Genomic DNA, 23,623 nt, shown 5'->3' with positions numbered 1-23,623 from the left:
CTACGCCTCCCCAAGGCCCTTGCGAGAGGAGAAGGGGTTTGGACTGCGGTCGCAACGCTACCTCCCGTGCTCTCAGCCGAGAGTCCCTGCCGTGTCAGGCAGCACACCTCTTGGCAAGCGATTCCCATGACACGCCTAGGGCCAGCTGACCCTCCCACTGAACACAGGACCCATTCCCACCAAGCAGCTGACCCTCCCACTGAACACAGGACCCATTCCCACCAAGGGCACGGGTGTTTCCACGACCAGCGGACTTCCGTGGGCCTCGCCCCTGAGCAACGAGCTCTCATCGGGCAGCACGGTCCCCACGTGTGCAGGATCCAGCTGGCTCGGCAAGTCCGTCCCACCCTGGGCTCCCACAGGCCTCGCTCCTCTAAGGCAGGGATCTTTAAACGCTCGGACACATTCCCAGCGGACGTTTCCGTCAGACACCGTGCAGGACGCTAGGCAGGGCTGCTCATTCGGCGCAGGACTGAGGACCCAGGCCCTGGCGGCGTCGCTCACCCACTGCGATGCCACGGAAAGGTGCAAGGAGCAAGGGAAGGAAGCCACTTCTCCTCCAGCCCCACGACAGCTGCACTTTGTCCAGATCCACGTCTGACCAGGCCACAGCGCCAGACTGGGATCCATGCTCGCGGGGCTTGCCCCGTCCTGCCAAGGGCGCAGGCGAGCAAGGACAGGTCTCGAGCGTTCCCCATCCCACTGGGCATCGGGGCATCTGGCCCACCAGTCTCTGGGACCTTCTGAGAAATACCTACAGCAGCGCATGCCCAGGCCCCGCGGGGGGCAGCAAGCCCTCCACGGCTTCCGTGCCTTGCGCCGGCGGACAGCGTCCCGGACGTGCTGGGGTTCATCACAATCAATTGCACTCCTGGGGGTCCCTGGGAAGACGCCCACCGATCGCTGCACCTCGGGGACGGAGACCCCGGGCCCACTCCGCTAAGGGACCGAAACGCGGCCCCGACGCACCCCGGAGCAAGTCCCCGTAGCCACCAGGTGGCCGCCCAGCGGGAACGGGTGATGTCGGGCACGGCCCCCACAGTCCCCAAAGCCATGACCGCGTGTGGCAGAATACAACCAGAGGCTCGGGCCACGCAGCACCCCGCCGGCACCCCGCCAGCACCCCGCCTGCCTTCCCCCCCGGCGCTGCCGTTTTTGGGTAGGCCGAGAGCCTGCACGGCGGCTCCACGTGTGCCCTGGTCTCACGGCTCGTGCCTTGTGGGGCCCCATTGGGCCTCCACGGGCTTACCTTCAGGTGCTGCTGTCAAGGTCAGCGTCCTGGCAGTGGGCCTCTGCCCTCTACCTACAAGCCCCCGGGGCACACCAACGATGCCACAGGGGTAACGGGCCCCGGGGCTCTCCTCGCAACCCAGGGCCCCTGCCGTTGCACCCTGTACCACACGCTCCCTCAGGAGTTCTGCTTGAAGCGCCACCCCGGCCCACGCTGCTCCGGGACAGGCCTCCGAGGGCCTCACCCAGCGCCTCCTTAAGGGACTCCCACGAACCGGATACCATCTGCCCGACTCGACACAAGAGCCCGGCGGCGCCTCTGAGGACCTCCGACTGGCTAAGGCGGGCAAACGCCTCCCGGGCCCTGAGCCACACATGCGGCTTTCCCAGGCCGAAGTCCCTCGGGGGCTAGACATGGTGGTGCTGGCGGAGCTAGCGGTACCGGCGGTTGCGGAGGCGGCAGCGGTGGTGGAGGTGGTGGTGGTGGTGGAGGTGGTGGTGTTGGTGGAGGTGGTGGTGGTGGTGGTGGTGGTGGTGGTGGCTACCAGCGTGTGACCGAGGGGAAGCTGTCCCTCGCTCCTACCTTCTGCCCCGGGGGAGACAACGTGCTGGACCTCAGTTTCGATGAGAACGACGGTAGGGAGTTCTCACTCATTTTGTTCAGCTTTTCCAAGGAATGCAGAATGAGGGAGTCATCATCGATCCGAGCACATTCGGGGCCGCCTGGTAACTGAACAGGCCAGGCTGGGTGGCTAGGAGGGTAAGCCGATGGCCTCAGAGCCCTGCGGCAGCCCGGCCCGTCCGGACCCACACTCCTGAGCAAGAGGAACGCTGCAACCTCGCACCGAGAACCAGACCCCGCTCGCCGCCAGGCTGGCGCGCACTGGCAGCCTCTGCGGCAGGCGCGCGATATCCCACCGTCACCAGTTCCACCTGAGACAGGGGAAGGCTTACCGTCTCGACGATCTGTCCGCAGGGTGCCGGCGCTGGACTGCACGTCTTCCGCGGACCCGACCAAGCTCTGCGCATCCGAGGACAGGAAGGACATCATCTCTGGGCAGAACGGAGGCCCTCCTAGCGTGGGCCCTGCACCTGACAAGTGTGGACAAGGAGCACGCACGTGTAAGCCACAGACCCAGGAGCACAGCTCCCAGTGTAGCTCACAACGGGTGGGGGAGAAGCCTTTCCTATGCCAAGTCCTGACCCTCTGACCCTCTGTCCATCTGACTTGGTGGCAGCCGGGCAGGATGCCACACGTGCCGCCTGGGCAAGCCACGGACGTGTGGGTCTCCGGGGCGTCAGGTATGAGTCTGCGTATGCCGAGGGGGCGTGCATGTGTTGATATGTGTGTGTGTGTGTGTGTGTGTGTGTGTGCATGTGTGTATGTGTGTAGTGGAGCGTGGATGCTGGGCGGTTTGCGGAAATGGTGTATGTTTGGGTTTGGTCCTGGCGTGTGAGGGTGGGGAGCCCTTGTGGACCACATGGACGTGTGGGAGGGCGGTGGCATGTGGGCGCATTTCCGCAGTCGGAGTTGCCACAGGGTGGTCGCCCTTGGAGGGGACCTCAGGCCCACAGAGCCCTCCCAGGACGGGGACCCCTGGCCTCGTGGCCTGCCACGCCGCTCCGCAATATCGGTGCCACGGAATCTCCGAGCGCCACGTTCGAAACCCTCGTGGCCGGACGGGAAACGGCCTTACAGAACGCGTGTCCAAGGTCTCCTGGCAAAGCAGAGCACGCCGGTTCTGGCTAGCTACACCCGCTGCCGGGGACGGAGGCCAATGCGATATGAACTCTGTGACCCTGACGCTTGCCCCAGCGTCACACAGCGTGACCGCAGGAGAGAGACCCACAGCGACGACCGACACAACCCCGGGGCCCACGGAAACGGCAAGCGCTGGCACATCAGGCGTTGGTCCTACGCCTCCCCAAGGCCCTTGCGAGAGGAGAAGGGGTTTGGACTGCGGTCGCAACGCTACCTCCCGTGCTCTCAGCCGAGAGTCCCTGCCGTGTCAGGCAGCACACCTCTTGGCAAGCGATTCCCATGACACGCCTAGGGCCAGCTGACCCTCCCACTGAACACAGGACCCATTCCCACCAAGCAGCTGACCCTCCCACTGAACACAGGACCCATTCCCACCAAGGGCACGGGTGTTTCCACGACCAGCGGACTTCCGTGGGCCTCGCCCCTGAGCAACGAGCTCTCATCGGGCAGCACGGTCCCCACGTGTGCAGGATCCAGCTGGCTCGGCAAGTCCGTCCCACCCTGGGCTCCCACAGGCCTCGCTCCTCTAAGGCAGGGATCTTTAAACGCTCGGACACATTCCCAGCGGACGTTTCCGTCAGACACCGTGCAGGACGCTAGGCAGGGCTGCTCATTCGGCGCAGGACTGAGGACCCAGGCCCTGGCGGCGTCGCTCACCCACTGCGATGCCACGGAAAGGTGCAAGGAGCAAGGGAAGGAAGCCACTTCTCCTCCAGCCCCACGACAGCTGCACTTTGTCCAGATCCACGTCTGACCAGGCCACAGCGCCAGACTGGGATCCATGCTCGCGGGGCTTGCCCCGTCCTGCCAAGGGCGCAGGCGAGCAAGGACAGGTCTCGAGCGTTCCCCATCCCACTGGGCATCGGGGCATCTGGCCCACCAGTCTCTGGGACCTTCTGAGAAATACCTACAGCAGCGCATGCCCAGGCCCCGCGGGGGGCAGCAAGCCCTCCACGGCTTCCGTGCCTTGCGCCGGCGGACAGCGTCCCGGACGTGCTGGGGTTCATCACAATCAATTGCACTCCTGGGGGTCCCTGGGAAGACGCCCACCGATCGCTGCACCTCGGGGACGGAGACCCCGGGCCCACTCCGCTAAGGGACCGAAACGCGGCCCCGACGCACCCCGGAGCAAGTCCCCGTAGCCACCAGGTGGCCGCCCAGCGGGAACGGGTGATGTCGGGCACGGCCCCCACAGTCCCCAAAGCCATGACCGCGTGTGGCAGAATACAACCAGAGGCTCGGGCCACGCAGCACCCCGCCGGCACCCCGCCAGCACCCCGCCTGCCTTCCCCCCCGGCGCTGCCGTTTTTGGGTAGGCCGAGAGCCTGCACGGCGGCTCCACGTGTGCCCTGGTCTCACGGCTCGTGCCTTGTGGGGCCCCATTGGGCCTCCACGGGCTTACCTTCAGGTGCTGCTGTCAAGGTCAGCGTCCTGGCAGTGGGCCTCTGCCCTCTACCTACAAGCCCCCGGGGCACACCAACGATGCCACAGGGGTAACGGGCCCCGGGGCTCTCCTCGCAACCCAGGGCCCCTGCCGTTGCACCCTGTACCACACGCTCCCTCAGGAGTTCTGCTTGAAGCGCCACCCCGGCCCACGCTGCTCCGGGACAGGCCTCCGAGGGCCTCACCCAGCGCCTCCTTAAGGGACTCCCACGAACCGGATACCATCTGCCCGACTCGACACAAGAGCCCGGCGGCGCCTCTGAGGACCTCCGACTGGCTAAGGCGGGCAAACGCCTCCCGGGCCCTGAGCCACACATGCGGCTTTCCCAGGCCGAAGTCCCTCGGGGGCTAGACATGGTGGTGCTGGCGGAGCTAGCGGTACCGGCGGTTGCGGAGGCGGCAGCGGTGGTGGAGGTGGTGGTGGTGGTGGAGGTGGTGGTGTTGGTGGAGGTGGTGGTGGTGGTGGTGGTGGTGGTGGTGGCTACCAGCGTGTGACCGAGGGGAAGCTGTCCCTCGCTCCTACCTTCTGCCCCGGGGGAGACAACGTGCTGGACCTCAGTTTCGATGAGAACGACGGTAGGGAGTTCTCACTCATTTTGTTCAGCTTTTCCAAGGAATGCAGAATGAGGGAGTCATCATCGATCCGAGCACATTCGGGGCCGCCTGGTAACTGAACAGGCCAGGCTGGGTGGCTAGGAGGGTAAGCCGATGGCCTCAGAGCCCTGCGGCAGCCCGGCCCGTCCGGACCCACACTCCTGAGCAAGAGGAACGGTGCAACCTCGCACCGAGAACCAGACCCCGCTCGCCGCCAGGCTGGCGCGCACTGGCAGCCTCTGCGGCAGGCGCGCGATATCCCACCGTCACCAGTTCCACCTGAGACAGGGGAAGGCTTACCGTCTCGACGATCTGTCCGCAGGGTGCCGGCGCTGGACTGCACGTCTTCCGCGGACCCGACCAAGCTCTGCGCATCCGAGGACAGGAAGGACATCATCTCTGGGCAGAACGGAGGCCCTACTAGCGTGGGCCCTGCACCTGACAAGTGTGGACAAGGAGCACGCACGTGTAAGCCACAGACCCAGGAGCACAGCTCCCAGTGTAGCTCACAACGGGTGGGGGAGAAGCCTTTCCTATGCCAAGTCCTGACCCTCTGACCCTCTGTCCATCTGACTTGGTGGCAGCCGGGCAGGATGCCACACGTGCCGCCTGGGCAAGCCACGGACGTGTGGGTCTCCGGGGCGTCAGGTATGAGTCTGCGTATGCCGAGGGGGCGTGCATGTGTTGATATGTGTGTGTGTGTGTGTGTGTGTGTGTGTGCATGTGTGTATGTGTGTAGTGGAGCGTGGATGCTGGGCGGTTTGCGGAAATGGTGTATGTTTGGGTTTGGTCCTGGCGTGTGAGGGTGGGGAGCCCTTGTGGACCACATGGACGTGTGGGAGGGCGGTGGCATGTGGGCGCATTTCCGCAGTCGGAGTTGCCACAGGGTGGTCGCCCTTGGAGGGGACCTCAGGCCCACAGAGCCCTCCCAGGACGGGGACCCCTGGCCTCGTGGCCTGCCACGCCGCTCCGCAATATCGGTGCCACGGAATCTCCGAGCGCCACATTCGAAACCCTCGTGGCCGGACGGGAAACGGCCTTACAGAACGCGTGTCCAAGGTCTCCTGGCAAAGCAGAGCACGCCGGTTCTGGCTAGCTACACCCGCTGCCGGGGACGGAGGCCAATGCGATATGAACTCTGTGACCCTGACGCTTGCCCCAGCGTCACACAGCGTGACCGCAGGAGAGAGACCCACAGCGACGACCGACACAACCCCGGGGCCCACGGAAACGGCAAGCGCTGGCACATCAGGCGTTGGTCCTACGCCTCCCCAAGGCCCTTGCGAGAGGAGAAGGGGTTTGGACTGCGGTCGCAACGCTACCTCCCGTGCTCTCAGCCGAGAGTCCCTGCCGTGTCAGGCAGCACACCTCTTGGCAAGCGATTCCCATGACACGCCTAGGGCCAGCTGACCCTCCCACTGAACACAGGACCCATTCCCACCAAGCAGCTGACCCTCCCACTGAACACAGGACCCATTCCCACCAAGGGCACGGGTGTTTCCACGACCAGCGGACTTCCGTGGGCCTCGCCCCTGAGCAACGAGCTCTCATCGGGCAGCACGGTCCCCACGTGTGCAGGATCCAGCTGGCTCGGCAAGTCCGTCCCACCCTGGGCTCCCACAGGCCTCGCTCCTCTAAGGCAGGGATCTTTAAACGCTCGGACACATTCCCAGCGGACGTTTCCGTCAGACACCGTGCAGGACGCTAGGCAGGGCTGCTCATTCGGCGCAGGACTGAGGACCCAGGCCCTGGCGGCGTCGCTCACCCACTGCGATGCCACGGAAAGGTGCAAGGAGCAAGGGAAGGAAGCCACTTCTCCTCCAGCCCCACGACAGCTGCACTTTGTCCAGATCCACGTCTGACCAGGCCACAGCGCCAGACTGGGATCCATGCTCGCGGGGCTTGCCCCGTCCTGCCAAGGGCGCAGGCGAGCAAGGACAGGTCTCGAGCGTTCCCCATCCCACTGGGCATCGGGGCATCTGGCCCACCAGTCTCTGGGACCTTCTGAGAAATACCTACAGCAGCGCATGCCCAGGCCCCGCGGGGGGCAGCAAGCCCTCCACGGCTTCCGTGCCTTGCGCCGGCGGACAGCGTCCCGGACGTGCTGGGGTTCATCACAATCAATTGCACTCCTGGGGGTCCCTGGGAAGACGCCCACCGATCGCTGCACCTCGGGGACGGAGACCCCGGGCCCACTCCGCTAAGGGACCGAAACGCGGCCCCGACGCACCCCGGAGCAAGTCCCCGTAGCCACCAGGTGGCCGCCCAGCGGGAACGGGTGATGTCGGGCACGGCCCCCACAGTCCCCAAAGCCATGACCGCGTGTGGCAGAATACAACCAGAGGCTCGGGCCACGCAGCACCCCGCCGGCACCCCGCCAGCACCCCGCCTGCCTTCCCCCCCGGCGCTGCCGTTTTTGGGTAGGCCGAGAGCCTGCACGGCGGCTCCACGTGTGCCCTGGTCTCACGGCTCGTGCCTTGTGGGGCCCCATTGGGCCTCCACGGGCTTACCTTCAGGTGCTGCTGTCAAGGTCAGCGTCCTGGCAGTGGGCCTCTGCCCTCTACCTACAAGCCCCCGGGGCACACCAACGATGCCACAGGGGTAACGGGCCCCGGGGCTCTCCTCGCAACCCATGGCCCCTGCCGTTGCACCCTGTACCACACGCTCCCTCAGGAGTTCTGCTTGAAGCGCCACCCCGGCCCACGCTGCTCCGGGACAGGCCTCCGAGGGCCTCACCCAGCGCCTCCTTAAGGGACTCCCACGAACCGGATACCATCTGCCCGACTCGACACAAGAGCCCGGCGGCGCCTCTGAGGACCTCCGACTGGCTAAGGCGGGCAAACGCCTCCCGGGCCCTGAGCCACACATGCGGCTTTCCCAGGCCGAAGTCCCTCGGGGGCTAGACATGGTGGTGCTGGCGGAGCTAGCGGTACCGGCGGTTGCGGAGGCGGCAGCGGTGGTGGAGGTGGTGGTGGTGGTGGAGGTGGTGGTGTTGGTGGAGGTGGTGGTGGTGGTGGTGGTGGTGGTGGTGGCTACCAGCGTGTGACCGAGGGGAAGCTGTCCCTCGCTCCTACCTTCTGCCCCGGGGGAGACAACGTGCTGGACCTCAGTTTCGATGAGAACGACGGTAGGGAGTTCTCACTCATTTTGTTCAGCTTTTCCAAGGAATGCAGAATGAGGGAGTCATCATCGATCCGAGCACATTCGGGGCCGCCTGGTAACTGAACAGGCCAGGCTGGGTGGCTAGGAGGGTAAGCCGATGGCCTCAGAGCCCTGCGGCAGCCCGGCCCGTCCGGACCCACACTCCTGAGCAAGAGGAACGGTGCAACCTCGCACCGAGAACCAGACCCCGCTCGCCGCCAGGCTGGCGCGCACTGGCAGCCTCTGCGGCAGGCGCGCGATATCCCACCGTCACCAGTTCCACCTGAGACAGGGGAAGGCTTACCGTCTCGACGATCTGTCCGCAGGGTGCCGGCGCTGGACTGCACGTCTTCCGCGGACCCGACCAAGCTCTGCGCATCCGAGGACAGGAAGGACATCATCTCTGGGCAGAACGGAGGCCCTCCTAGCGTGGGCCCTGCACCTGACAAGTGTGGACAAGGAGCACGCACGTGTAAGCCACAGACCCAGGAGCACAGCTCCCAATGTAGCTCACAACGGGTGGGGGAGAAGCCTTTCCTATGCCAAGTCCTGACCCTCTGACCCTCTGTCCATCTGACTTGGTGGCAGCCGGGCAGGATGCCACACGTGCCGCCTGGGCAAGCCACGGACGTGTGGGTCTCCGGGGCGTCAGGTATGAGTCTGCGTATGCCGAGGGGGCGTGCATGTGTTGATATGTGTGTGTGTGTGTGTGTGTGTGTGTGTGTGTGTGTGTGCGTGTGTGTATGTGTGTAGTGGAGCGTGGATGCTGGGCGGTTTGCGGAAATGGTGTATGTTTGGGTTTGGTCCTGGCGTGTGAGGGTGGGGAGCCCTTGTGGACCACATGGACGTGTGGGAGGGCGGTGGCATGTGGGCGCATTTCCGCAGTCGGAGTTGCCACAGGGTGGTCGCCCTTGGAGGGGACCTCAGGCCCACAGAGCCCTCCCAGGACGGGGACCCCTGGCCTCGTGGCCTGCCACGCCGCTCCGCAATATCGGTGCCACGGAATCTCCGAGCGCCACGTTCGAAACCCTCGTGGCCGGACGGGAAACGGCCTTACAGAACGCGTGTCCAAGGTCTCCTGGCAAAGCAGAGCACGCCGGTTCTGGCTAGCTACACCCGCTGCCGGGGACGGAGGCCAATGCGATATGAACTCTGTGACCCTGACGCTTGCCCCAGCGTCACACAGCGTGACCGCAGGAGAGAGACCCACAGCGACGACCGACACAACCCCGGGGCCCACGGAAACGGCAAGCGCTGGCACATCAGGCGTTGGTCCTACGCCTCCCCAAGGCCCTTGCGAGAGGAGAAGGGGTTTGGACTGCGGTCGCAATGCTACCTCCCGTGCTCTCAGCCGAGAGTCCCTGCCGTGTCAGGCAGCACACCTCTTGGCAAGCGATTCCCATGACACGCCTAGGGCCAGCTGACCCTCCCACTGAACACAGGACCCATTCCCACCAAGCAGCTGACCCTCCCACTGAACACAGGACCCATTCCCACCAAGGGCACGGGTGTTTCCACGACCAGCGGACTTCCGTGGGCCTCGCCCCTGAGCAACGAGCTCTCATCGGGCAGCACGGTCCCCACGTGTGCAGGATCCAGCTGGCTCGGCAAGTCCGTCCCACCCTGGGCTCCCACAGGCCTCGCTCCTCTAAGGCAGGGATCTTTAAACGCTCGGACACATTCCCAGCGGACGTTTCCGTCAGACACCGTGCAGGACGCTAGGCAGGGCTGCTCATTCGGCGCAGGACTGAGGACCCAGGCCCTGGCTGCGTCGCTCACCCACTGCGATGCCACGGAAAGGTGCAAGAACAAGGGAAGGAAGCCACTTCTCCTCCAGCCCCACGACAGCTGCACTTTGTCCAGATCCACGTCTGACCAGGCCACAGCGCCAGACTGGGATCCATGCTCGCGGGGCTTGCCCCGTCCTGCCAAGGGCGCAGGCGAGCAAGGACAGGTCTCGAGCGTTCCCCATCCCACTGGGCATCGGGGCATCTGGCCCACCAGTCTCTGGGACCTTCTGAGAAATACCTACAGCAGTGCATGCCCAGGCCCCGCGGGGGGCAGCAAGCCCTCCACGGCTTCCGTGGCTTGCGCCGGCGGACAGCGTCCCGGACGTGCTGGGGTTCATCACAATCAATTGCACTCCTGGGGGTCCCTGGGAAGACGCCCACCGATCGCTGCACCTCGGGGACGGAGACCCCGGGCCCACTCCGCTAAGGGACCGAAACGCGGCCCCGACGCACCCCGGAGCAAGTCCCCGTAGCCACCAGGTGGCCGCCCAGCGGGAACGGGTGATGTCGGGCACGGCCCCCACAGTCCCCAAAGCCATGACCGCGTGTGGCAGAATACAACCAGAGGCTCGGGCCACGCAGCACCCCGCCGGCACCCCGCCAGCACCCCGCCTGCCTTCCCCCCCGGCGCTGCCGTTTTTGGGTAGGCCGAGAGCCTGCACGGCGGCTCCACGTGTGCCCTGGTCTCACGGCTCGTGCCTTGTGGGGCCCCATTGGGCCTCCACGGGCTTACCTTCAGGTGCTGCTGTCAAGGTCAGCGTCCTGGCAGTGGGCCTCTGCCCTCTACCTACAAGCCCCCGGGGCACACCAACGATGCCACAGGGGTAACGGGCCCCGGGGCTCTCCTCGCAACCCATGGCCCCTGCCGTTGCACCCTGTACCACACGCTCCCTCAGGAGTTCTGCTTGAAGCGCCACCCCGGCCCACGCTGCTCCGGGACAGGCCTCCGAGGGCCTCACCCAGCGCCTCCTTAAGGGACTCCCACGAACCGGATACCATCTGCCCGACTCGACACAAGAGCCCGGCGGCGCCTCTGAGGACCTCCGACTGGCTAAGGCGGGCAAACGCCTCCCGGGCCCTGAGCCACACATGCGGCTTTCCCAGGCCGAAGTCCCTCGGGGGCTAGACATGGTGGTGCTGGCGGAGCTAGCGGTACCGGCGGTTGCGGAGGCGGCAGCGGTGGTGGAGGTGGTGGTGGTGGTGGAGGTGGTGGTGTTGGTGGAGGTGGTGGTGGTGGTGGTGGTGGTGGTGGTGGCTACCAGCGTGTGACCGAGGGGAAGCTGTCCCTCGCTCCTACCTTCTGCCCCGGGGGAGACAACGTGCTGGACCTCAGTTTCGATGAGAACGACGGTAGGGAGTTCTCACTCATTTTGTTCAGCTTTTCCAAGGAATGCAGAATGAGGGAGTCATCATCGATCCGAGCACATTCGGGGCCGCCTGGTAACTGAACAGGCCAGGCTGGGTGGCTAGGAGGGTAAGCCGATGGCCTCAGAGCCCTGCGGCAGCCCGGCCCGTCCGGACCCACACTCCTGAGCAAGAGGAACGGTGCAACCTCGCACCGAGAACCAGACCCCGCTCGCCGCCAGGCTGGCGCGCACTGGCAGCCTCTGCGGCAGGCGCGCGATATCCCACCGTCACCAGTTCCACCTGAGACAGGGGAAGGCTTACCGTCTCGACGATCTGTCCGCAGGGTGCCGGCGCTGGACTGCACGTCTTCCGCGGACCCGACCAAGCTCTGCGCATCCGAGGACAGGAAGGACATCATCTCTGGGCAGAACGGAGGCCCTCCTAGCGTGGGCCCTGCACCTGACAAGTGTGGACAAGGAGCACGCACGTGTAAGCCACAGACCCAGGAGCACAGCTCCCAGTGTAGCTCACAACGGGTGGGGGAGAAGCCTTTCCTATGCCAAGTCCTGACCCTCTGACCCTCTGTCCATCTGACTTGGTGGCAGCCGGGCAGGATGCCACACGTGCCGCCTGGGCAAGCCACGGACGTGTGGGTCTCCGGGGCGTCAGGTATGAGTCTGCGTATGCCGAGGGGGCGTGCATGTGTTGATATGTGTGTGTGTGTGTGTGTGTGTGTGTGTGTGTGTGTGCGTGTGTGTATGTGTGTAGTGGAGCGTGGATGCTGGGCGGTTTGCGGAAATGGTGTATGTTTGGGTTTGGTCCTGGCGTGTGAGGGTGGGGAGCCCTTGTGGACCACATGGACGTGTGGGAGGGCGGTGGCATGTGGGCGCATTTCCGCAGTCGGAGTTGCCACAGGGTGGTCGCCCTTGGAGGGGACCTCAGGCCCACAGAGCCCTCCCAGGACGGGGACCCCTGGCCTCGTGGCCTGCCACGCCGCTCCGCAATATCGGTGCCACGGATGCTCCGAGCGCCACGTTCGAAACCCTCGTGGCCGGACGGGAAACGGCCTTACAGAACGCGTGTCCAAGGTCTCCTGGCAAAGCAGAGCACGCCGGTTCTGGCTAGCGACACCCGCTGCCGGGGACGGAGGCCAATGCGATATGAACTCTGTGACCCTGACGCTTGCCCCAGCGTCACACAGCGTGACCGCAGGAGAGAGACCCACAGCGACGACCGACACAACCCCGGGGCCCACGGAAACGGCAAGCGCTGGCACATCAGGCGTTGGTCCTACGCCTCCCCAAGGCCCTTGCGAGAGGAGAAGGGGTTTGGACTGCGGTCGCAATGCTACCTCCCGTGCTCTCAGCCGAGAGTCCCTGCCGTGTCAGGCAGCACACCTCTTGGCAAGCGATTCCCATGACACGCCTAGGGCCAGCTGACCCTCCCACTGAACACAGGACCCATTCCCACCAAGCAGCTGACCCTCCCACTGAACACAGGACCCATTCCCACCAAGGGCACGGGTGTTTCCACGACCAGCGGACTTCCGTGGGCCTCGCCCCTGAGCAACGAGCTCTCATCGGGCAGCACGGTCCCCACGTGTGCAGGATCCAGCTGGCTCGGCAAGTCCGTCCCACCCTGGGCTCCCACAGGCCTCGCTCCTCTAAGGCAGGGATCTTTAAACGCTCGGACACATTCCCAGCGGACGTTTCCGTCAGACACCGTGCAGGACGCTAGGCAGGGCTGCTCATTCGGCGCAGGACTGAGGACCCAGGCCCTGGCTGCGTCGCTCACCCACTGCGATGCCACGGAAAGGTGCAAGGAGCAAGGGAAGGAAGCCACTTCTCCTCCAGCCCCACGACAGCTGCACTTTGTCCAGATCCACGTCTGACCAGGCCACAGCGCCAGACTGGGATCCATGCTCGCGGGGCTTGCCCCGTCCTGCCAAGGGCGCAGGCGAGCAAGGACAGGTCTCGAGCGTTCCCCATCCCACTGGGCATCGGGGCATCTGGCCCACCAGTCTCTGGGACCTTCTGAGAAATACCTACAGCAGTGCATGCCCAGGCCCCGCGGGGGGCAGCAAGCCCTCCACGGCTTCCGTGGCTTGCGCCGGCGGACAGCGTCCCGGACGTGCTGGGGTTCATCACAATCAATTGCACTCCTGGGGGTCCCTGGGAAGACGCCCACCGATCGCTGCACCTCGGGGACGGAGACCCCGGGCCCACTCCGCTAAGGGACCGAAACGCGGCCCCGACGCACCCCGGAGCAAGTCCCCGTAGCCACCAGGTGGCCGCCCAGCGGGAACGGGTGATGTCGGGCACGGCCCCCACAGTCCCCAAAGCCATGACCGCGTGTGGCAGAATACAACCAGAGGCTCGGGCCACGCAGCACCCCGCCGGCACCCCGCCAGCACCCCGCCTGCCTTCCCCCCCGGCGCTGCCGTTTTTGGGTAGGCCGAGAGCCTGCACGGCGGCTCCACGTGTGCCCTGGTCTCACGGCTCGTGCCTTGTGGGGCCCCATTGGGCCTCCACGGGCTTACCTTCAGGTGCTGCTGTCAAGGTCAGCGTCCTGGCAGTGGGCCTCTGCCCTCTACCTACAAGCCCCCGGGGCACACCAACGATGCCACAGGGGTAACGGGCCCCGGGGCTCTCCTCGCAACCCAGGGCCCCTGCCGTTGCACCCTGTACCACACGCTCCCTCAGGAGTTCTGCTTGAAGCGCCACCCCGGCCCACGCTGCTCCGGGACAGGCCTCCGAGGGCCTCACCCAGCGCCTCCTTAAGGGACTCCCACGAACCGGATACCATCTGCCCGACTCGACACAAGAGCCCGGCGGCGCCTCTGAGGACCTCCGACTGGCTAAGGCGGGCAAACGCCTCCCGGGCCCTGAGCCACACATGCGGCTTTCCCAGGCCGAAGTCCCTCGGGGGCTAGACATGGTGGTGCTGGCGGAGCTAGCGGTACCGGCGGTTGCGGAGGCGGCAGCGGTGGTGGAGGTGGTGGTGGTGGTGGAGGTGGTGGTGTTGGTGGAGGTGGTGGTGGTGGTGGTGGTGGTGGTGGTGGCTACCAGCGTGTGACCGAGGGGAAGCTGTCCCTCGCTCCTACCTTCTGCCCCGGGGGAGACAACGTGCTGGACCTCAGTTTCGATGAGAACGACGGTAGGGAGTTCTCACTCATTTTGTTCAGCTTTTCCAAGGAATGCAGAATGAGGGAGTCATCATCGATCCGAGCACATTCGGGGCCGCCTGGTAACTGAACAGGCCAGGCTGGGTGGCTAGGAGGGTAAGCCGATGGCCTCAGAGCCCTGCGGCAGCCCGGCCCGTCCGGACCCACACTCCTGAGCAAGAGGAACGGTGCAACCTTGCACCGAGAACCAGACCCCGCTCGCCGCCAGGCTGGCGCGCACTGGCAGCCTCTGCGGCAGGCGCGCGATATCCCACCGTCACCAGTTCCACCTGAGACAGGGGAAGGCTTACCGTCTCGACGATCTGTCCGCAGGGTGCCGGCGCTGGACTGCGCGTCTTCCGCGGACCCGACCAAGCTCTGCGCATCCGAGGACAGGAAGGACATCATCTCTGGGCAGAACGGAGGCCCTCCTAGCGTGGGCCCTGCACCTGACAAGTGTGGACAAGGAGCACGCACGTGTAAGCCACAGACCCAGGAGCACAGCTCCCAGTGTAGCTCACAACGGGCGGGGGAGAAGCCTTTCCTATGCCTAGTCCTGACCCTCTGTCCATCAGGGTTGGTGGCAGCAGGGCAGGATGCCACACGTGCCACCTGGGCAAGCCACGGGCGTGTGGGTCTGCGGGGCGTCAGGTATGAGTCTGCGTGTGCCGAGGGTCGTGCATGTGTTGAGGGGTGTGTGTGTGTGTGCATGTGTGTGTGTGTGTAGCGGAGCGTGGATGCTGGGCGGTTTGCAGAAATGGTGTATGTTTGGGTTTGGTCCTGGCGTGTGAGGGTTGGGAGCCCTTGTGGGCCACATGGACATGTGGGAGAGCGGTGGCACGTGGGCGCATTTCCGCAGTCGAAGTTGCCACAGGGTGGTCGCCCTTGGAGGGGACCTTAGGCCCACAGAGCCCTCCCAGGACGGGGACCCCTGGCCTCGTGGCCTGCCACGCCGCTCCGCAATATCGGTGCCACGGATGCTCCGAGCGCCACGTTCGAAACCCTCGTGGCCTGACGGGAAACGGCCTTACAGAACGCGTGTCCACGGTCTCTGGCAAAGCAGAGCACGCCGGTTCTGGCTAGCGACACCCGCTGCCGGGGACGGAGGCCAATGCGATATGAACTCTGTGACCCTGACGCTTGCCCCAGCGTCACACAGCGTGACCGCAGGAGAGAGACCCACAGCGACGACCGACACAACCCCGGGGCCCACGGAAACGGCAAGCGCTGGCACATCAGGCGTTGGTCCTACGCCTCCCCAAGGCCCTTGCGAGAGGAGAAGGGGTTTGGACTGCGGTCGCAACGCTACCTCCCGTGCTCTCAGCCGAGAGTCCCTGCCGTGTCAGGCAGCACACCTCTTGGCAAGCGATTCCCATGACACGCCTAGGGCCAGCTGACCCTCCCACTGAACACAGGACCCATTCCCACCAAGGGCACGAGTGTGTCCACGACCAGCGGACTTCCGTGGGCCTCGCCCCTGAGCAACGAGCTCTCATCGGGCAGCACGGTCCCCACGTGTGCAGGATCCAGCTGGCTCGGCAAGTCCGTCCCACCCTGGGCTCCCACAGGCCTCGCTCCTCTAAGGCAGGGATCTTTAAACGCTCGGACACATTCCCAGCGGACGTTTCCGTCAGACACCGTGCAGGACGCTAGGCAGGGCTGCTCATCGGCGCAGGACTGAGGACCCAGGCCTTTGCGGCGTCGCTCACCCACTGCGATGCCACGGAAAGGTGCAAGGAGCAAGGGAAGGAAGCCACTTCTCCTCCAGCCCCACGACAGCTGCACTTTGTCCAGATCCACGTCTGACCAGGCCACAGCGCCAGACTGGGATCCATGCTCGCGGGGCTTGCCCCGTCCTGCCAAGGGCGCAGGCGAGCAAGGACAGGTCTCGAGCGTTCCCCATCCCCATGGGCATCGGGGCATCTGGCCCACCAGTCTCTGGGACCTTCTGAGAAATACCTACAGCAGCGCATGCCCAGGCCCCGCGGGGGGCAGCAAGCCCTCCACGGCTTCCGTGGCTTGCGCCGGCGGACAGCGTCCCGGACGTGCTGGGGTTCATCACAATCAATTGCCCTCCTGGGGGTCCCTGGGAAGACGCCCACCGATCGCTGCACCTCGCGGACGGAGACCCCGGGCCCACTACGCTAAGGGACCGAAACGCGGCCCCGACGCACCCCGGAGCAAGTCCCCGTAGCCACCAGGTGGCCGCCCAGCGGGAATGGGTGATGTCGGGCACGGCCCCCACAGTCCCCAAAGCCATGACCGCGTGTGGCAGAATACAACCAGAGGCTCGGGCCACGCAGCACCCCGCCGGCACCCCACCAGCACCCCGTCTGCCTTCCCCCACGGCGCTGCCGTTTTTGGGTAGGCCGAGAGCCTGCACGGCGGCTCCACGTGTGCCCTGGTCTCACGGCTCGGGCCTTGTGGGGCCCCATTGAGCCTCCACGGGCTTACCTTCAGGTGCTGCGGTCAAGGTCAGCGTCCTGGCAGTGGGCCTTAGCCGTCTACCTACAAGCCCCCGGGGCACACCAACGATGCCACAGGGGTGACGGGCCCCGGGGCTCTCCTCGAAACCCATGGCCCCTGCCGTTGCACAATGTACCACACGCTCCCCCAGGAGCTCTGCCTGAAGCGCCACCCCGGCCCACGCTGCTCCGGGACAGGCCTCCGAGGGCCTCACCCAGCGCCTCCTTAAGGGACTCCCACGAACCGGATACCATCTGCCCGACTCGACACAAGAGCCCGGCGGCGCCTCTGAGGACCTCCGACTGGCTAAGGCGGGAAAACGCCTCCCGGGCCCTGAGCCACACATGCGGCTTTCCCAGGCCGAAGTCCCTCGGGGGCTAGACATGGTGGTGCTGGCGGAGCTAGCGGTACCGGCGGTTGCGGAGGCGGCAGCGGTGGTGGAGGTGGTGGTGGTGGTGGAGGTGGTGGTGTTGGTGGAGGTGGTGGTGGTGGTGGTGGTGGTGGTGGTGGCTACCAGCGTGTGACCGAGGGGAAGCTGTCCCTCGCTCCTACCTTCTGCCCCGGGGGAGACAACGTGCTGGACCTCAGTTTCGATGAGAACGACGGTAGGGAGTTCTCACTCATTTTGTTCAGCTTTTCCAAGGAATGCAGAATGAGGGAGTCATCATCGATCCGAGCACATTCGGGGCCGCCTGGTAACTGAACAGGCCAGGCTGGGTGGCTAGGAGGGTAAGCCGATGGCCTCAGAGCCCTGCGGCAGCCCGGCCCGTCCGGACCCACACTCCTGAGCAAGAGGAACGGTGCAACCTTGCACCGAGAACCAGACCCCGCTCGCCGCCAGGCTGGCGCGCACTGGCAGCCTCTGCGGCAGGCGCGCGATATCCCACCGTCACCAGTTCCACCTGAGACAGGGGAAGGCTTACCGTCTCGACGATCTGTCCGCAGGGTGCCGGCGCTGGACTGCGCGTCTTCCGCGGACCCGACCAAGCTCTGCGCATCCGAGGACAGGAAGGACATCATCTCTGGGCAGAACGGAGGCCCTCCTAGCGTGGGCCCTGCACCTGACAAGTGTGGACAAGGAGCACGCACGTGTAAGCCACAGACCCAGGAGCACAGCTCCCAGTGTAGCTCACAACGGGCGGGGGAGAAGCCTTTCCTATGCCTAGTCCTGACCCTCTGTCCATCAGGGTTGGTGGCAGCAGGGCAGGATGCCACACGTGCCACCTGGGCAAGCCACGGGCGTGTGGGTCTGCGGGGCGTCAGGTATGAGTCTGCGTGTGCCGAGGGTCGTGCATGTGTTGAGGGGTGTGTGTGTGTGTGCATGTGTGTGTGTGTGTAGCGGAGCGTGGATGCTGGGCGGTTTGCAGAAATGGTGTATGTTTGGGTTTGGTCCTGGCGTGTGAGGGTTGGGAGCCCTTGTGGGCCACATGGACATGTGGGAGAGCGGTGGCACGTGGGCGCATTTCCGCAGTCGAAGTTGCCACAGGGTGGTCGCCCTTGGAGGGGACCTTAGGCCCACAGAGCCCTCCCAGGACGGGGACCCCTGGCCTCGTGGCCTGCCACGCCGCTCCGCAATATCGGTGCCACGGATGCTCCGAGCGCCACGTTCGAAACCCTCGTGGCCTGACGGGAAACGGCCTTACAGAACGCGTGTCCACGGTCTCTGGCAAAGCAGAGCACGCCGGTTCTGGCTAGCGACACCCGCTGCCGGGGACGGAGGCCAATGCGATATGAACTCTGTGACCCTGACGCTTGCCCCAGCGTCACACAGCGTGACCGCAGGAGAGAGACCCACAGCGACGACCGACACAACCCCGGGGCCCACGGAAACGGCAAGCGCTGGCACATCAGGCGTTGGTCCTACGCCTCCCCAAGGCCCTTGCGAGAGGAGAAGGGGTTTGGACTGCGGTCGCAACGCTACCTCCCGTGCTCTCAGCCGAGAGTCCCTGCCGTGTCAGGCAGCACACCTCTTGGCAAGCGATTCCCATGACACGCCTAGGGCCAGCTGACCCTCCCACTGAACACAGGACCCATTCCCACCAAGGGCACGAGTGTGTCCACGACCAGCGGACTTCCGTGGGCCTCGCCCCTGAGCAACGAGCTCTCATCGGGCAGCACGGTCCCCACGTGTGCAGGATCCAGCTGGCTCGGCAAGTCCGTCCCACCCTGGGCTCCCACAGGCCTCGCTCCTCTAAGGCAGGGATCTTTAAACGCTCGGACACATTCCCAGCGGACGTTTCCGTCAGACACCGTGCAGGACGCTAGGCAGGGCTGCTCATCGGCGCAGGACTGAGGACCCAGGCCTTTGCGGCGTCGCTCACCCACTGCGATGCCACGGAAAGGTGCAAGGAGCAAGGGAAGGAAGCCACTTCTCCTCCAGCCCCACGACAGCTGCACTTTGTCCAGATCCACGTCTGACCAGGCCACAGCGCCAGACTGGGATCCATGCTCGCGGGGCTTGCCCCGTCCTGCCAAGGGCGCAGGCGAGCAAGGACAGGTCTCGAGCGTTCCCCATCCCCATGGGCATCGGGGCATCTGGCCCACCAGTCTCTGGGACCTTCTGAGAAATACCTACAGCAGCGCATGCCCAGGCCCCGCGGGGGGCAGCAAGCCCTCCACGGCTTCCGTGGCTTGCGCCGGCGGACAGCGTCCCGGACGTGCTGGGGTTCATCACAATCAATTGCCCTCCTGGGGGTCCCTGGGAAGACGCCCACCGATCGCTGCACCTCGCGGACGGAGACCCCGGGCCCACTACGCTAAGGGACCGAAACGCGGCCCCGACGCACCCCGGAGCAAGTCCCCGTAGCCACCAGGTGGCCGCCCAGCGGGAATGGGTGATGTCGGGCACGGCCCCCACAGTCCCCAAAGCCATGACCGCGTGTGGCAGAATACAACCAGAGGCTCGGGCCACGCAGCACCCCGCCGGCACCCCACCAGCACCCCGTCTGCCTTCCCCCACGGCGCTGCCGTTTTTGGGTAGGCCGAGAGCCTGCACGGCGGCTCCACGTGTGCCCTGGTCTCACGGCTCGGGCCTTGTGGGGCCCCATTGAGCCTCCACGGGCTTACCTTCAGGTGCTGCGGTCAAGGTCAGCGTCCTGGCAGTGGGCCTTAGCCGTCTACCTACAAGCCCCCGGGGCACACCAACGATGCCACCGGGGTGACGGGCCCCGGGGCTCTCCTCGAAACCCATGGCCCCTGCCGTTGCACAATGTACCACACGCTCCCCCAGGAGCTCTGCCTGAAGCGCCACCCCGGCCCACGCTGCTCCGGGACAGGCCTCCGAGGGCCTCACCCAGCGCCTCCTTAAGGGACTCCCACGAACCGGATACCATCTGCCCGACTCGACACAAGAGCCCGGCGGCGCCTCTGAGGACCTCCGACTGGCTAAGGCGGGAAAACGCCTCCCGGGCCCTGAGCCACACATGCGGCTTTCCCAGGCCGAAGTCCCTCGGGGGCTAGACATGGTGGTGCTGGCGGAGCTAGCGGTACCGGCGGTTGCGGAGGCGGCAGCGGTGGTGGAGGTGGTGGTGGTGGTGGAGGTGGTGGTGTTGGTGGAGGTGGTGGTGGTGGTGGTGGTGGTGGTGGTGGCTACCAGCGTGTGACCGAGGGGAAGCTGTCCCTCGCTCCTACCTTCTGCCCCGGGGGAGACAACGTGCTGGACCTCAGTTTCGATGAGAACGACGGTAGGGAGTTCTCACTCATTTTGTTCAGCTTTTCCAAGGAATGCAGAATGAGGGAGTCATCATCGATCCGAGCACATTCAGGGCCGCCTGGTAACTGAACAGGCCAGGCTGGGTGGCTCGGAGGGTAAGCCGATGGCCTCAGAGTCCTGCGGCAGCCCAGCCCGTCAGGACCTACGCCCCTGAGCAAGAGGAACGGTGCAACCTTGCACCGAGAACCAGACCCCGCTCGCCGCAAGGCTGGCGCGCACTGGCAGCCTCTGCGGCAGGCGCGGGCTATCCCACCGTCACCAGTTCCACCTGAGACAGGGGAAGGCTTACCGTCTCGACGATCTGTCCGCAGGGTGCCGGCGCTGGACTGCACGTCTTCCGCGGACCCGGCCAAGCTCCGCGCATCCGAGGACAGGAAGGACATCATCTATGGGGTGAACAGAGGCCCTCCTAGCGTGGGTCCTGTACCTGACAAGTGTGGACAAGGAGCATGCACGCGTAAGTCACAGACCCAGGAGCACAGCTCCCAGTGTAGCTCACAACGGGGGGGGAGAAGCCTTTCCTATGCCCGGTCCTGTCATTCTGTCCATCAGGCTTGGAGGCAGCAGTGCAGGATGCCACACGTGCCGCCTGGGCAAGCCACGGACATGTGGGTCTCCGGGGCGTCAGGTGTGAGTCTGCGTTTACCGAGGTGGGTGCATGTGTTGATGGGTGTGTGTGTGTGTGTGTGTGTGTGTGTGTGTGTGTAGCGGAGCGGGGATGCGGGGCGGTTTGCGGAAATGGTGTATGTTTGGGTTTGGTCCTGGCGTGTGAGGGTGGGGAGCCCTTGTGGGCCACATGGACGTGTGGGAGGGCGGTGGCACATGGGCGCATTTCCGCAGTCGGAGTTGCAACAGGGTGGTTGCCCTTGGAGGGGACCTTAGGCCCACAGAGCCCTCCCAGGAAGGGGACCCCTGGCGTCGTGGCCTGCCACGCCGCTCTGCAATATCGGTGCCACGGAATCAGCAAGCGCCACGTTCCAAACCCTCGTGGCCTGACGGGAAACGGCCTTACAGAACGCGTGTCCAAGGTCTCCTGGCAAAGCAGAGCACGCCGGTTCTGGCTAGCTACACCGGCTGCCGGGGACGGAGGCCAATGCGATATGAACTCTGTGACCCTGACGCTTGCCCCAGCGTCACACAGCGTGACCGCAGGAGAGAGACCCACAGCGACGACCGACACAACCCCGGGGCCCACAGAAACGGCAAGCCCTGGCCCATCAGGCACTGGTCCTACGGAGCCCCAAGGCCCTTGCGAGAAGAGAAGGGGTTTGGACTGCGGTCGCAGCGCCACCTCCCGTGCTCTCAGCCGAGAGTCCCTGCCGTGTCAGGCAGCACACCTCTTGGCAAGCGATTCCCATGACACTCCCAGGGCCAGCTGACCCTCCCACTGAACACAGGACCCATTCCCACCCAGGGCACGGGTGTGTCCACGACCAGCGGGACTTCCGTGGGACCCGCCCCTGAGCAACGAGCTCTCATCGGGCAGCACGGTCCCCACGTGTGCAGGATCCAGCTGGCTCGGCAAGTCCGTCCAACCCTTGGCTCCCACGGGCCTCGCTCCTCCAAGGCAGGGATCTTTAAATGCTCGGACACATGCCCAGTGGAGGTTTCCGTCAGACACCGTGCAGGATGCTAGGCAGGGCCGCTCACTCGGCACAGGACTGAGGACCCAGGCCTTGGTGGCATCACTCACCCACTGCGACGCCACGGAAAGGTGCAAGGAGCAAGGGAAGGAAGCTACCTCTCCTCCAGCCCCACAACAGCTGCACTTTGTCCAAATCCACGTCTGACCAGGCCACAGCGCCAGACTGGGATCCATGCTCGCGGGGCTTGACCCGTCCTGCCTAGGGCGCAGGCGAGCAAGGACAGGTCTCGAGCGTTCCCCATCCCACTGGGCATCGGGGCATCTGGCCCACAGTCTCTGGGACATTCTGAGAAATACCTACAGCAGCGCATGCCCAGGCCCCGCGGGGGGCAGCAAGCCCTCCACTGCTTCCGTGGCTTGCGCCGGCGCACAGAGTCCCGGCCGTGCTGGGGTTCATCACAATCAATTGCACTCCTGGGGGTCCCTGGGAAGACGCCCACCGATCGCTGCACCTCGCGGACGGAGACCGCAGGCCCACTCCGCTAAGGGACCGAAACGCGGCCCCAACGCACCCCGGAGCAAGTCCCTGTAGCCACCAGGTGGCCGCCCAGCGGGAACGGGTGATGTCGGGCACGGCCCCCACAGTCCCCAAAGCCATGACCGCGTGTTGCAGAATACAGCCAGAGGCTCGGGCCACGCAACACCCGGCCAGCACCATGCCAGCAGCCCGCCTGCCTTCCCCTCCGGCTCTGCCGTTTCTGGGTATGCCGAGAGCCTGCACGGCGGCTCCACGTTTGACCTGGTCTCACGGCTCGGGCCCTGTGGGGCCCCATTGGGCCTCCACGGGCTTACCTTCAGGTGCTGTAAAGGTCAGCGTCCTGGCAGTGGGCCTCTGCCCTCTACCTACAAGCCCCCGGGGCACACCAACGATGCCACCTGGGTGACGGGCCCCGGGGCTCTCCTCGCAACCCATGGCCCCTGCCGTTGCACCCTGTACCACACGCTCCCCCAGGAGCTCTGCCTGAAGCGCCACCCCGGCCCACCCTGCTCCGGGACAGGCCTCCGAGGGCCTCACCCAGCACCTCCTTAAGGGACTCCCACGAACCGGATACCATCTGCCCGACTCGACACAAGACACCGGCGGCGCCACCGAGGACCTCCGACCGCCTAAGGCGGGGAAACGCCTCGCGGGCCCTGAGCCGCACATGCGGCTTTCCCAGGCTGAGGTCCCTCGGGGGCTAGAGCTGGTGGTACTGGCGATGCTGGCGGTACCGGCGGTTGCGGAGGCGGCAGCGGTGGTGGAGGTGGTGGTTGTGGTGGTTGTGGCTACCAGCGTGTGACCGAGGGGAAGCTGTCCCTCGCTCCTACTTTCTGCCCCGGGGAAGACTAC

At 65.5% G+C, this 23,623-nt stretch overlaps 1 protein-coding gene and 7 non-coding genes across 8 annotated transcripts; all 8 read right to left on the bottom strand.

Annotated features, from left to right (window-relative positions):
• Positions 1 to 1,840: 1,840 nt before the first annotated feature.
• Positions 1,841 to 1,935, bottom strand: LOC122895144. The gene has a single exon (XR_006382126.1). It is a non-coding gene; the product is annotated as a small nucleolar RNA SNORD116 (small nucleolar RNA).
• Positions 1,936 to 4,985: 3,050 nt separating this feature from the next.
• LOC122895143 lies at positions 4,986 to 5,080 on the bottom strand. The gene has a single exon (XR_006382125.1). It is a non-coding gene; the product is annotated as a small nucleolar RNA SNORD116 (small nucleolar RNA).
• Positions 5,081 to 8,031: 2,951 nt separating this feature from the next.
• On the bottom strand, positions 8,032 to 21,031 carry LOC122894668. The gene is made up of 6 exons (XM_044232418.1): positions 20,938 to 21,031; positions 17,860 to 17,997; positions 14,782 to 14,919; positions 11,629 to 11,766; positions 8,475 to 8,612; positions 8,032 to 8,272 (listed from the first exon to the last, which is right to left on the bottom strand). The coding sequence occupies exons 1-6, from the start codon at positions 21,029 to 21,031 to the stop codon at positions 8,181 to 8,183; spliced, it is 738 nt and encodes a 245-aa protein (XP_044088353.1). The 3' UTR covers positions 8,032 to 8,180.
• LOC122895142 lies at positions 8,131 to 8,225 on the bottom strand. Its single transcript, XR_006382124.1, has one exon. It is a non-coding gene; the product is annotated as a small nucleolar RNA SNORD116 (small nucleolar RNA).
• On the bottom strand, positions 11,285 to 11,379 carry LOC122895141. Its single transcript, XR_006382123.1, has one exon. It is a non-coding gene; the product is annotated as a small nucleolar RNA SNORD116 (small nucleolar RNA).
• LOC122895140 lies at positions 14,438 to 14,532 on the bottom strand. Its single transcript, XR_006382122.1, has one exon. It is a non-coding gene; the product is annotated as a small nucleolar RNA SNORD116 (small nucleolar RNA).
• On the bottom strand, positions 17,516 to 17,610 carry LOC122895139. The gene has a single exon (XR_006382121.1). It is a non-coding gene; the product is annotated as a small nucleolar RNA SNORD116 (small nucleolar RNA).
• LOC122895138 lies at positions 20,594 to 20,688 on the bottom strand. Its single transcript, XR_006382120.1, has one exon. It is a non-coding gene; the product is annotated as a small nucleolar RNA SNORD116 (small nucleolar RNA).
• Positions 21,032 to 23,623: the final 2,592 nt, after the last annotated feature.

Source organism: Neovison vison, chromosome 13 (genome assembly GCF_020171115.1).
Source record: "Neovison vison isolate M4711 chromosome 13, ASM_NN_V1, whole genome shotgun sequence".
NCBI lineage: Eukaryota > Metazoa > Chordata > Mammalia > Carnivora > Mustelidae > Neogale > Neogale vison.
Note: the sequence above shows the minus strand (reverse complement) of the source record. Positions and strands in the feature narration are given on the sequence as shown.

What these genes read in the sequence shown, in the direction of transcription:
- LOC122894668 (XM_044232418.1), bottom strand. Translation starts at nt 21,031, where the DNA reads ATGTCCTTCCTGTCCTCGGATGCGCGGAGCTTGGCCGGGTCCGCGGAA. An exon ending in GCGGACAGATCGTCGAGACG is followed by an intron (nt 17,998 to 20,937) that starts GTAAGCCTTCCC and finishes CACACTTGTCAG; the next exon opens with GTGCAGGGCCCACGCTAGGA. An exon ending in GCGGACAGATCGTCGAGACG is followed by an intron (nt 8,613 to 11,628) that starts GTAAGCCTTCCC and finishes CACACTTGTCAG; the next exon opens with GTGCAGGGCCCACGCTAGGA.